Raw genomic sequence first — 12856 nt, forward strand, 5'->3', positions numbered from 1 at the left:
GGTATTGCATTGTCAGCGCGTTCCACAGCTAATCTCCAGAACTACAAGCAAGAAAGGGTCAAGAAATGGTCAGTCCTAGACTACCCAGAGAACGTCACGCAGTGAAGTACCTATGCCAGTTTGCCCATTTCTCCCAATGTCTGTTCATGGTGAGGAGTGGGGACAGCCTCGCATCCCACTTCTGACACCAGAACTGGTTTTAAAAAAAAAAAACAGAGTTTATCAGAATTTATGCGAGAAAAAAACAATTCATGAATCAAGCCACACTTGGGATTGGAAGAGCTTTGAAGAGCTCAACTCTGCAGCAGGCGGTGAGATTTGACAGGCCAAACAGACACAAAGGACAGAAATTACTTCTTTTGCTATAGCTAGGCATTTGCCTTATTTGGGTGTCATCCTGTGGAAATTCCCCAGTTAGAAGCTAGCTGGCAGTCTCTGGGTGACTTTTGTCTTATTGGTCACACTGAATTGGGTTTTGGTTTACTTAAATAGGAGCCCTAATTACAGAGACAACCTCAGGCTAATGACCTCCTTCTTTTAGCACCCAGCTCCCTGAACCTAAGGGGGAGTTGAAGGAACTCCAGCACCCCAGCACTAGAGCGTGCCTAGAAGCAGCCAGTGTAGGGCTGACTGATCACTAACCAAGACAAGGCACATCCTCCTGGGGCAGCGGGGAAGCTGCAGAGTCCGACAGGGGCGGATGGCCTGGTCACTCATTCCACCAGCACTAACCAGCATTCGGCCCACCTCGAGGGGACCCGCGCCGCCCCTGCTGTCCTAAAGCTGGCTCTCCTGGGCGCTGACCATGTGCCATGTGAGGCGGAGTGAGCTCCACAGAGACCAGCCAGCAGGGTTAGGCGGCCACCTTGTCGGGGGAACTCTCCCGGTGACCGGAGGGCGCCACACCGGGGAAGGAAAGGCCGAGTTAAGCTGTGGTGAGGGTCCTAGCGAATAAAGTGGCCCTGTCGGGGGGGCACCAGAAGGCAAAGTCCATTTGGCAGGAACGGCTTATGCTGGATTTTTAAAAGCCAGGTACTCCGTGTCTCGGTATGTTCTCTGCTGCTATAACGAAACACCCCAGGCTTAGTAAGGTCCACTGAGCTCGAAGTTCCTGCGCCTCGTACCCCGGCGGGCGCAGGAGGACCGGCCAGCCGGCCTGAGCGCTGGCCGTCCTGGCAAAGCCACAGTCGCCTGCCGAAGGCGGCCCGGCCCGCGTCGAGTGTCTGCCTCGCCGCCTGGCGGATGCGGGGCTCGTCCCCTCGTGGGGGCTCTGGCCCTCGGCCCCTCGACGCTCCGACCCGAAAACACTGAGCCAAAAGCCACCGCGGGAAAACCGCAGGGCGGGCGAGGCGCGCCGCGAGGCTCGGGGCCTGCGGCGCTCGGGCGCACAGGCCTCGGGCACCGTCCGAGGCGGGCGCCCGGGCCCAGACCCCGCGGCGACCCCAGGCCTGGCGGCTCCCGAGGGCTCCCGCCCGGACGCCGTCGCGGCCCCACCGGCCGCAGCGGAAGCGGGCGCGCGGGCCCCCGCCGCGCTTTCGCCACGTGGCCGGGCCCCTCCGGGGAACAGGAAAATACGGAGGGCCTTGAGCACGGCGCCGCCGACGGCGGCAGCGCGTCTGAACGCGGAAACGAAAGCCTGCGTATTTTCCTGGGGCCGAAACGGCTCCCGGCCCTGGCGAATCTGCCGCTGCCCTCGCCGGAAGTGCGGCCCTCCCGCCGGAAGTTGGGCTTCCTCCATTTTGTGGCCCGCCATGGCGGCGGTGTTGAGGTTGCGGCCGGGATGCGGCGCCTTTGACTGAGGGGGTAGGCCAGGCGAGGCATCGGGGACGTCGTGCGGAGCAGCAGAGGACCGGCCCGGACGCCGGGGACGCTGTCATGTACGGCGCGGGCGGGGGCCGCGCCAAGCCCGAGAGGAAGGGCGGCGCGAAGGAGGAGGCCGGGCCCGGCGGTGCGGGCGGCGGGGGCAGCCGAGTGGAGCTGCTGGTGTTCGGCTATGCCTGCAAGCTGTTCCGGGACGACGAGCGGGCGCTGGCGCAGGAGCAGGGACAGCACCTCATCCCCTGGATGGGGGACCACAAGCTCCTGATCGACAGGTCGGTCGCACCCCCCACCCGCCGCCCCTGCCGCCCTCCCCTCCCCCGCCCGCGGTTCCGCCTGGCGCCGACGTGGGCTCCCGCGTCCGGGGGGCGGGCACACCGCGCCCGTGGCCGGCGGGTCGTCTGCCCGCGCCGCGCGGTGGGGCTGCGCCGAGCGGGCGGGCGCCGGAGCGCGCTTTGGTGCCCCGCGGCGCCGCTCTGGGACCCGCAGTTAGCCCGCGCCGGCCGGCGGACCTCTGCGCCCGCGAGCCGCTCCGCGCTAGTCCGGCGGGCTGACAGGCGCGGGCGGCGGGCGCGGACCCCGACCGTGCCGCGCGGGGTCCTGGGCCCGAGGCGCCGTCCCCCGGGCGGGCCGCGCCGGCGGCGGCGGGCGTCCTGCGGGGTAGGGGCGGCCGCCGAGCCCGCGGTTGGCGAGGGGCGTTCGGTGCGTAGGCTTGGCTCCCCGCTCGCGTCCCTCCGCGCCCGGGGCCGCGGTCCGTGCCGCTTGGGCAGCGCTACCTTGGGGCCCGGACCGAAGGCCGACGCGAGCGGCCTCTGAGCTGTGGAATAGTCTCCAGTGAAGGAAGCCGTCGTTTGAGACGATTAGAACTGGATCGGCAGAGCCCTGGAGCGCGACTGTAGGGATGACCTCTGAGCTGGCCAGGATGGACACAGTCGTGACCACATAGGCCCTTTCCGCCCCTGACGTTTGTCTGGAGGTAGAGCTAGGAACGAGGCCGCCCGAAGGCAGGGTTCAGAGGAGACGGGCCCGCATCTGCCGGCCGCAGCCTGCTCGGACGAGCCGTGCCCGGACTGCCGAGCTTGTGGAGGACGTTGCCGAGCGCCGGTCTCGCTCCCCAGTGTGACTTGTGATGTGTGTCATTAAAGGCGGCGAGCGCGGCCGGCTCGGCTCCTCCTGCAGCTTCGCGTCCTTCTGTACGTGACTTGACTTAGGTCCCCAGCACTGGTGGGGAGCAAACTCTGCACATGTAAATGTGTGATATTTTTAAGTAATAGTTTACCTTTGTAAGATAAGGAGGTTTACGTAAAAATAAAACTCATTTTAAGAATTAATAAAGTACAATAATTTGGGTTCCCTGGTATTTTTGGCCTCCCCCACCCCCCATTAACTTGGTCACCATTACAAAAGTCAGCGTTAAAAAATGAGGCAGACTTTTGTCACTCGATATTTGCTTCTGTGACCCAAAATCTGAGTGTTCTAGTAAAATTAGCTGACTCACTCGTTTTCTATCTGACGGTTGTACGTTGACAGCATTTTCATTGAATCTTTTCATGTTAAAGGCATAGTAGAAAGTGCATTTCTTGTTCTCGGGTTGGTAAGGTATCTATTGGTCCGTGCAAGAGAAGCCTGGATGCTTTCTCATCTGTTATTTCCTGGGGTATCCAGTTCAGAAGGAAGTACTGACATGCGTCTTCTGATGGTTTTGCCTGTTCCAGTGAACCTCCTTACACTGCATGTATATGTCGCTGTTCCTATGTATGTGTGTCTCTCTACCACATAACCCAGCACTTATTTCCTCAGCCAAGTGGCTAGGGGCGAGAGCCTAGCCAAGATTTTACCTCCCATGGACGCAAGTTTCTTTGATGAAGATCTCTCCTGAGAGTTCGGGACTAGCAGAAAGAAGCGAGGAAATTTCGACCGTTTGGTTCTTACGGATAGGTATTTATGTATTCGGTTTGTGTGAATGTAAGCTATGATATTTAACTTTTCAGAAAAAAGTTGCTTTTTTTTTTTTTTGTAACAAGTGGCATTGAATGGTTAATCAAACCATGCACGGTAAGAACTGCTAGTAAGGTGGATGCCATTTATGCTTTAAAGGATTGTCTGCCTTTAATTATGAGTTTTATCGTGCTATAAAATGGAGTTTAGACTTCGTTAAGATAACTTGAGTTAACAGTAGGAGAGGTGACTAGCCACATTAAGTATAAGTCTGAGCAGTTTTACGTTTCTCTTAATACTTTTACTTTATTATTTTAATTGGTAAGTATACATATCGAGTGCCACACGCAACCAGCCTAGGCGGTGACTTCTGTATGCTGACCAGCATGTTCGCATTACAGATACGATGGGCGTGGTCACCTGCATGACCTATCTGCGTACGATGCTGAGTATGCCACTTGGAACCGAGACTACCAGCTGTCTGAAGAGGAGGCGCGGGTAGAGGCGCTGTGTGATGAAGAGAGGTATTTAGCCTTGCATACGGACTTGCTTGAGGAGGAGGCAAGGCAAGGTACTGCTCAAGAAAGACTTATTTCAGCCACAACTTTTTAAAATTTTTAAGTATTTGAAAGTTTACTCCCATTCATTTTTTTATACTCACTCTTTCTGATATTATCTTGACAGTACCCAGTGGATTGGAAAAACAGGAGTCTTTGCGTTCTGAGAGGACCTCAGGATAGTTTATATATAGAGCCACAAAGAATTTTCCCAGCTTTTGAGGGCAGACTGGGATTTGAAAAAACAAAAACCAAACTCTTTAACTGTTCTTCTTTAACAGTATCGTATGAATTAAAATTGATGTTCTTGTCTTTGCCTTAACAATCTTTTATACATTTCTTAATCCCAAAATTTTCTCAGCAGGAAGAAATATTCCACAAAAGATGTGTATACTGCTTTCTGTGGGTAAACACTTACTGGCAAAAGTACATATTGATAGACATAAAGTGTGCATTTCTAGAAACACTTTTGCCTCGAAAGAAGGTTGAAAAAAATGTGTTGTATGCTTTATTGATAGCTACAACTTTAGAAATAAATGAAATTTTTCTCAGTAAGCTTCCATTTTTGTTAACAAAACCCTTGTTTTTCTTCAAGAGGAAGAATACAAGCGATTGAGTGAAGCACTGGCAGAGGATGGGAGCTACAGTGCCGTGGGGTTCACTTACGGCAGTGACTATTACGACCCATCCGAGCCAACAGAAGAGGAGGAGCCTTCAAAACAGAGAGGTGAGCGAGCTGCTTGTCACCTCAGCGGTTGCTGACTACAGCATCCCTGAGCTTTCATGGGGCTCCTTCTGGTGAATGAATCAAAACTAGAAAGTGAATTATAACAGGCATAGCGTGAATCCAGACTCTGTAATTATCTGTACTGCATCCAGTTGCATCGGGGCAGCAGTCACTGCCTCTGGACTCTGTTTCTGGATTGGTAGCACTTGTTGATATCCTTGCTGTCATCTGGCAGCAGTGGAGGTGTGGCCAGTAGATAGTGTATTTATGTCACCTGTCCTTCACATGACCTGCTTCTTTTTACCCCTTCGCAACTGACATGATGATCCACGCCCAGTGGAAAGACATCCCTGGAATTTGTTTATGTAGCACAGAACTTTCAGTATAAAATTAAAGATTTCAAATGTGCTTTCCTGGATTAACTCTGGGAATTTTGAATATACAAAGCATTGCTGCCAAAAAATCCAGGTTCCTCTAGTGCAGCAGGAAACGTCCTTGTCGCTTTATAAGCCCTGGGAGCACCTTTCTGATCAGCCTTTGTCATCAGCAGTGGGTGAACCAGAGGCATTGAGGACAGGTCGCTTGCAGGCAGGGTGTTCTGTTGCAGAAGAGAACTTTGGAACCGTGTTCAGGTGTTCGGCTACCTGTTCACACCCTACAGAGACGTGATGTCCGAGCTGACCAAGTCTTGTTTTGACTTTGTTGGTTTCTCCTTCAGTAACACACACGAAGCAGTTAGAGCAGCTGCGAGGGCCTCCCCGGCCGAGCTCTGAGGGGCGGTGGCAGTGGAAGAGCAGGCCGGGCCAGTGGGCCTGCAGGCTTTCCTTCTCCCTCACTCGTGCTCTGTTTGGGAACCATAGAGAGACCCTCCAAGTGAAATCACAGCATGTTGAGCTGAAGACTGGTCGAGGGACTTAGCACTGTCTGCATTGGCTCTTAACCCTCACAGTCCCTCAGTGATCATCCTGATGTGCTGGAAATCTTGCAGATCTAAGAAGTAAATGTGCATTGATCCAGAATAAACTGCCCTTTGGGGGTTCTGGGTAGTTTCAGTGCCGTTTATCATCTCTGGACCACATGGATTATTTGTTTTAAATGCATAGGGTTTCTTCCCAGAAGGAAAGGGTACTAGCACTTCACAACTGAAGAAATGAAAGGCATAAAGGCCCCCGTGCCTTTCCATGGCAACAGTCTTCATGTTACCTTGCTCGCATTCCAGATCAGGCGTGGGCTCCGTGTCAGTAGTTTTCTTGGATCAGCTGAGCTCCTTTGCGCTTTGGCGATCATGTGGCTGAGGTAGACCCTGGGCCCACAGAGCCCCTTCACAGTTGTCCGCCCTGTTCTAGATGTTGTCTCATTGTTGCAATGTAATCATTGGTCTCAGAGATAATAAACTTTGTTATGTTTTCTGAATTTTGCACACGTCAGTATATTTCCTAAATTTGCCTTCTCTTAATATAAAATACTCTTTATAAATGGATATTGGGCTCATGGAAAACTGACAACTTGGCATTTTTTTGTTTAACTTTCACTGATACAAATAAAACACCACCCGCAACACACACACACACACACACACCCTCTCTAATGGGATTCATTTTGGTGCCTAGTACCACTGGCAACCAAGTTCAGTGTCATTGTTTCTCTTTTTCCAGTATTGGGGCTTAAATCCAGGGCACTCACCACTGAGCTATATTCCCATCCCTTTTTATTTTTTGTTTTAAGATAAGGCCTTGCTAAGTTTCCTAGGGTGTCCTTAAACTAGTAATCCTGTTTCACCTCCTGAGTAGCTGAGGATCCTAGGCAGGTGCCCCTGAACCTGACTGTGACATTCTTCTAAAGTAGAAAATAAAATTGTTTTGTTTTCCTGAATTGTCAGCATTTGTAAATATTCCTTGGTTTTCAAAATAACTTTCTTAACATCTTTTAGTGTAGATACTTTGTGATATCAGCCAAACAGACGCACTTGGATGCCTCTGTTTCTGCCTAACCTCATCTCTCCTCAGCAAGTTATTTTTCAGCGTGGTCATAGTTTTTCATCATTATATATCCTTTATTTTATTTATTCTTTCCAGTGCTGGGGATTGAACCCAGGGCCTTGCACATGCTGGGCAGGCACTCCAGCACTCCACCACATCCCCAGTTCTGCACATGCTCTTTCTAATAAGAAAAGGCAATCAGACTATATTTGAGGCTGAGTTGGTACTGCAGTGGTTGATTTTTACTTTGTGCCACTGAAAATAAAGGCACACATGAGAAGAGAATGATCCATGTAACCTGTCTGTCCCAAGCAACGTCTTCAGTTAGAAGGCCTTTGCTTTTCTGCATGACCTAATGTTACAGGAAAGCTGTCATAACAGACAAAAGTTTTAATTGCTTTTTTTTTTTTTTTTTTTTTTTTACTTTAGAAGAATATGGTAAAAATTGTGTTCTTAAACACACACCCCTGACCTCCTTCTCAAAGAGGTTTTGAGAACACTTAGTTGTTACTTGGCATTTTCCCAGTGGAAGAGCTCTACAACCCATTTCTGACACAATTCCACTATGTCATCTGGCTGTTGGAGCTGGGCAGTGGGGTTGCTGGGCACAGGGAGTTTTAGGCAGCAATGACTGCCCTCCTGCCCACCTTGTTCTTCACATGTACAGAACAAGTGGGACACAGTTCAGCCTCTGTTGGGAATTTACAGTTGACTTATATCTCAGGAGAGAACGCTCGGGTTTTCTTATATAGTGACACCTGCTCAAAACTCCCCTGGGTTCACTGAGGAATTAGACTTGAAGAGATGTTGGCAGATCATTGATCTAAGAGGTTGCACTGGGTATGATGGGAACATTTGTTTTGATGAAGATTTAATATTTGTTTATTTTGTCACTTTTTTAAAAAAATAAAAACCTAAGTAAAAGTCGAAATTCTTTAAAATGTTTTTTAAACCTTTGTGCTGATTTTTGTGCATTTCACTATCCTTTTAGATTGATAATCATCTGAATCGATGATATATTGGGGTACCTTAGAATTCAAGAAGTTGTAACATATGGCACCTTTTCTAACATATAGTAGGCAAATGTTTGTTACATATTTTAATAATAAATAGAATTGAAACAGTACATCTGATTGTGGGAAAGCATTTGCTTGCTTAGGTGGAGAAGTCGTGACCTCGTTGAGGTTTTTGCGATTGGATGATCAAGGTCAGGTTGTCCAGGGGGTGGTCACCTTGTCTTGTGCCTGATGCCACAGAGTGTGCAGGAACAGTTCCAGTCAGTGCACACCTGCATGGCAGGGAGGCTAGGCAGCACAGAGCCAGGACCCTGGCCAAGAGCCTGTCCAGAGTGGAGTATTCTGCTCTGTTGGTGGTTATGTGGTTTGGCTCACACCCCACACAGCCCTGAGAAACTGAGAGAGAGGCACAAGTCCAGGATACCAGAACCAAGAAGTGTCAGGGTTGGAAGTGAGACCGGCCATGATCCTCTGCTGCACCACCTGCCTCTTTGGAACTCATAAAGTGAGCCTACTCCAATGTGGTGGGGTAGAACAGACCCCTGGAAAGGGTTTCAGAAGTAGTGACAGAAAGGAAGAGACCAGGAAGAGCCTGTTGCTGCTCTTCCCTGGGTGCTGCATGCTGTTGGTGGGAGCCTTCTTCCCTGGCTATTGTTCTGAAGTTCTTTATTTTCTTTTTTTAATAGAAAAAAACGAGGCTGAAAATTTGGAGGAAAATGAAGAGCCTTTCGTCGCCCCTCTAGGACTGAACGTCCCGTCTGATGTGGAACTGGTATGTGGCCTCTTCACCACCTGCAGCATTGGCACGAGCGCTTGTTCTTATGTGCTGTGAGCATAGTGACATGCCGCTGCTGCTCAGGTGAACCCTGCTCAGGCACCGTGAGTGAGTGCGGAGAAAGGCACATCCCACTGGCTTTCCTCTGAAAGAAAGATGAAGCGATTATAGCCAAATAATTAGGGTAACTCTTCTGCACCCTCATGGACCGCTGGAAGCTTTGTGGTTGAGTCCCCAGCTCTGGCCAGCATGGGCAGAGTGTCAGAGTTGGTGGTGAGTGTGCCATACACACACGCTGCTGGAGGTGCATGCTCGGGCAGCATTGCTCAGCACTGTGCTTTGTTCTGACTTTTTTCCTCGTGTGTTTTTTGTGGGCTCCTAACCTTTTCTCTGTTTTCTGGGTAGATTCCTCAGTCATGATAGCCCTGGGCTGTGTGCAGGCTGCCCTCCACTGAGGAGTGCTGGGGTGGGGTTCCTTGTGCCAGCTCTGTGGCTGGTTGCTGCTGGGCTGAGTCCCCAGTGTAGCCCTGGTCTCAGCCGAGGCTTCAGCTGCATCTGGTTGAACTGAGGTAACAGTGGCTGTAAAGCCAAAGACAAGGCTACTTCTTGAGGGATCTCTGTGTTTCAGGCCCTGTTTCAGGCTGCTGCTCTTGGATTTTCTCATTTGATGCCAACAGCCCTCTGAGGTAGCACTGTTACTCTCCTCCTCACAGATGAGAAACAAACCTGGAAAAGGCAAGAACTCTGACTTCTGCGTGGCAGGCAGGAGGTCAAACGCATGACCTCAGCCCTCTGCCCCTGAGCCTCTATGCTGTATTAGGGTGTTTAAGTGGTTTTTTTTGTACATATTCTTGGAAAGCCTCCCAAGTGCTCGTGCCCAGCAAGAAGTTTGTCCTTGCCCTTCACAGCTGGGCTGCAGGTGCTGCTCTGCAGGCCTTCCAGGCTCCTAGTTTTGTCTGGCAGAAGACAGTGTCTCTTAATCTCTGCGCAGTTGCTGAGCTGCCACTGCGGTTCCCAGGGACATGACAGTTCTCGCCCTTTTTTCCTACCCTTGATCAGGTGACCAACGGAGATGATAGCCCTTCAGTGTCTGCCTCAGGCCCATTGCTTCTCAGGGATTCGCTTTCTTCTCCCTCTCTTCCTAGTATGGGTCGTGGCTTTGGGTTTGCCTAGAGTCAGTGCTGCTCAGATTTGCTCCCGTTTCCAGCTTATGACCCTTGTGCTGTGGTCACAGCTGAAAACGTCACGTGCTTCCAAAAGCAGGCACTGCCTGTGTTGATGTGTGCTGGGTTCCTGAAGGATCACGCTGCATGCAAGACCCACCAGCATTAAACCTCGAAAACCACAATTGCTCTGTACCTACATTTCATATGAAAAGCTTTTACTTGAGGCTAACTATAGGGAATGGTATTTATTTTTGATATAATTTTTGTTAAGTTTTTATGCAAATATAAACACAGAGCTACGACAATTTTGTTGCTCTGATTCCCGCTAAAACACTTAATGACTGTTGTAGTCTGCCAGAACCAAAAACATTTGCCACCCAGTGGAGGGCAGGAGCGGCCTCCACAGCAAGCACGTGCTTGTGTGGGTCTGTTTCCTCCAGCGTCCTCACGGAGGCCCTTGAGTGGAGGGCGTCTTGGCCATGTGGTCAGTGCTTGGTTTTCTCGGCTGGTGTCTTCGAGTCCCCTGTGGCAGTTTCATTCTTCAGTTACTGTGGGTGACATGGGTAGAAAACATGGTGTGGAAAGCAAAGCTGATGTGTGGTGTCCGTGTGAGTGGAGGGCATGTGGAAGGCCAGCTGACCTGTGGTGTCTGTGTCAAGGAGGGCATGGAAGGCTGTGCTGGTGTGTGTTTGCTGGCTGCGCCTGGAAAGGCTGGCCTGGGTTCAGTGACCATCGGGTGAATGTGACTTGCTGGCAGGGACCCTGGTGGTTGGCAAAGAAAGCAAGTGCTTCAGGGGGGTCTTGGTCTTAAACTGGCTGTTGGGTGAGAACCTGAAGAGGTCATGGCACCCGGTGGCCCTGTTTGCTGCCTACTTGATGTCTGTGTGCCGCGTGATAGACTCCACACAGCCCCCGGCCCCTGACGTCTGAGCCTCTAAAGTTCCCTCAAGTGACATGATGCCTTTATTTCTTGCTTTCTATAATGATTCCATGTGTGTGTTTTGTGGGAAGTAGGGACTTAAATTTCGTCCAGGTGCGTAGCTATGCAGCACGTGTCTTGACATGGTGTATTCAGTCATCTGTCCTTTCCCAGGGACCCAACGTCCATCTGTGATCTGACCCAGGTTCCCCACATGTAGGCCAGCCCTCTGGACCATCTCCTATTCTGCCAGGCTGTGTGTGCCATGCAGCTGGCTGGGAGGTAGGGAGCCTGTCACTTAGATCATCCCTACCCACCTCTTTCCTCACTCTTCTGAAAGACACTGCAGGTGCCACCAGTGAAGTTCTGAGCCCAAAGTAATGTGGTCTGAGCCACAGATCATGTCTGCCAGGTGCCTGAGCTCTTTTCCAGCAGAGCTTTTCTTGGTTCCCTGGAGCAGGAGCTCCTAAGCCACTCACTGTTCAGTCCTGGTACCCAGAGGTCCTGCTGGTCAGCAGGCCTGTTCAGGTGTGCTCTGGGGGAACGTGACTCGAGGACAGAAAGAGCCAGCTGATGTCGATGGCTGCGTGTGTGGCAGCTTAGAGAAGAGCTCATAGAAAGCCTCTTGTGTGTGCTGTGCACCAGGCACTGTGCAGAGTGCTGTGACCCCCTGCTCGCAGTCACAGGTGCAGTGGATGGCAGCTGTCACCTGATGTGCAGATGAGAAGCATTGAGCTGCAGCAGGAGGCTGGGGGAAGCTGCCCTGAGCTGCACCTGCAGGCCAGGGGTTCTGGTGGGCTGCTGGCTGCATCTTGTGCACAGTAGTTATTTTCATCACACCATGACTGTGGTGTTGACGGCTACGGGTGGGAGAGGGAGAAGGCTGGCTTGCCCCTGTGTCCCTCCCCAGGCACCTTGTCTTGGAAGCTGTGTGGCTCCTTCCCCACAGTCTGTGCTGCTGGAGGCTGTGGTGTCCCTCCTCATGGCTGCAGGGTTTTGAAGCTTGCTTTTAATGCCTTTCCCACTGAAAATATTTTTCCTGTATTTCATGCTGTTCTGTTTTACATTTGAGTTGTGTTTGGGTCTGGGATTTATTTGAGCCTGAGGGCAAAGCGAGTCGTTCCCTCCACCCCCAATCTCCAATGGAGAAGACAGCCTGGCAGCTGCCTGGGAGGGACTTTGCTGGATTCCCACCTTTCTCTCACCCCTTCCTCTTCTCCTGCCACATCTTAGTCCAAAGTTTACCATCACTGAGGGTTTCCTGACCTTAGATGCCCCTCCTCGTCCAGGACTTGCTCTGCATTTAAAACCTTACTAATGGGGTGTCATAGGAGAGGGGCCAGGCAACAGCAGCCTGCCTCTCAGCTCCGGGCTTTCTTAACAGAGGGCTCCCCTGAGACACAGAAGGGAAAGACCCCTTCTGTCAGGTTGTATTTGTGACACATGCATATTTGCACGTGGACTGTTAGTTTTTGTGGGTTTTGGTCCTGGGGATCAAACCCAAGGCACCAGGTTTGCCAGGCACATACTCTGCCATTGATCTGCATCTCCACCTTCTGTTAAGTGTGTTTAAAATATCTTTGAACAGTAGGAGTAATCATGATGTTCTGAAATGGAAAGGGATTTATCTAAAATCTGAATGATAAAGATGGCAAAGAATAATTCTTTATCTCCTATCCTCTTCCTTTGGTAGCACCTCCTGACCTATGCTCACGAGTTGCTTTTCTCTTAGTGATGGTTGCTGCTCTGTCAGCTCACCTGCCCTTTGCATTTGGACTGCTGTGGTGGTGACACTGTGTCATTAACAGGCCTACCTTTACAGCAGTTCAGACCAGCAAGTCTGTTTGGTCAGTGGAGCCTGCTCTGGGTGGCATCATATTTTTCTTTAAAGGTCATTGTTCTGAAGTGATCATTAATTGACAAGTTTATAGATTATACCATTTTAAAAGTGAGCCGTAGGC

General features: G+C 51.1%; 1 protein-coding gene across 1 annotated transcript in view; it reads left to right on the forward strand.

The window, feature by feature from the left end:
* Window positions 1-1732: 1732 nt before the first annotated feature.
* The window catches only part of Sfswap (splicing factor SWAP), a 69465-nt gene continuing 58341 nt past the window's right edge, over window positions 1733-12856 (forward strand). The window contains 4 exon segments of the mRNA XM_047562622.1: window positions 1733-2093; window positions 4158-4327; window positions 4909-5040; window positions 8722-8807. Coding sequence (XP_047418578.1) covers window positions 1876-2093; window positions 4158-4327; window positions 4909-5040; window positions 8722-8807 — 606 coding nt within the window. The 5' untranslated portion in view covers window positions 1733-1875.

The sequence above is a fragment of the Sciurus carolinensis genome, chromosome 8 (genome assembly GCF_902686445.1).
Source record: "Sciurus carolinensis chromosome 8, mSciCar1.2, whole genome shotgun sequence".
Lineage (NCBI taxonomy): Eukaryota > Metazoa > Chordata > Mammalia > Rodentia > Sciuridae > Sciurus > Sciurus carolinensis.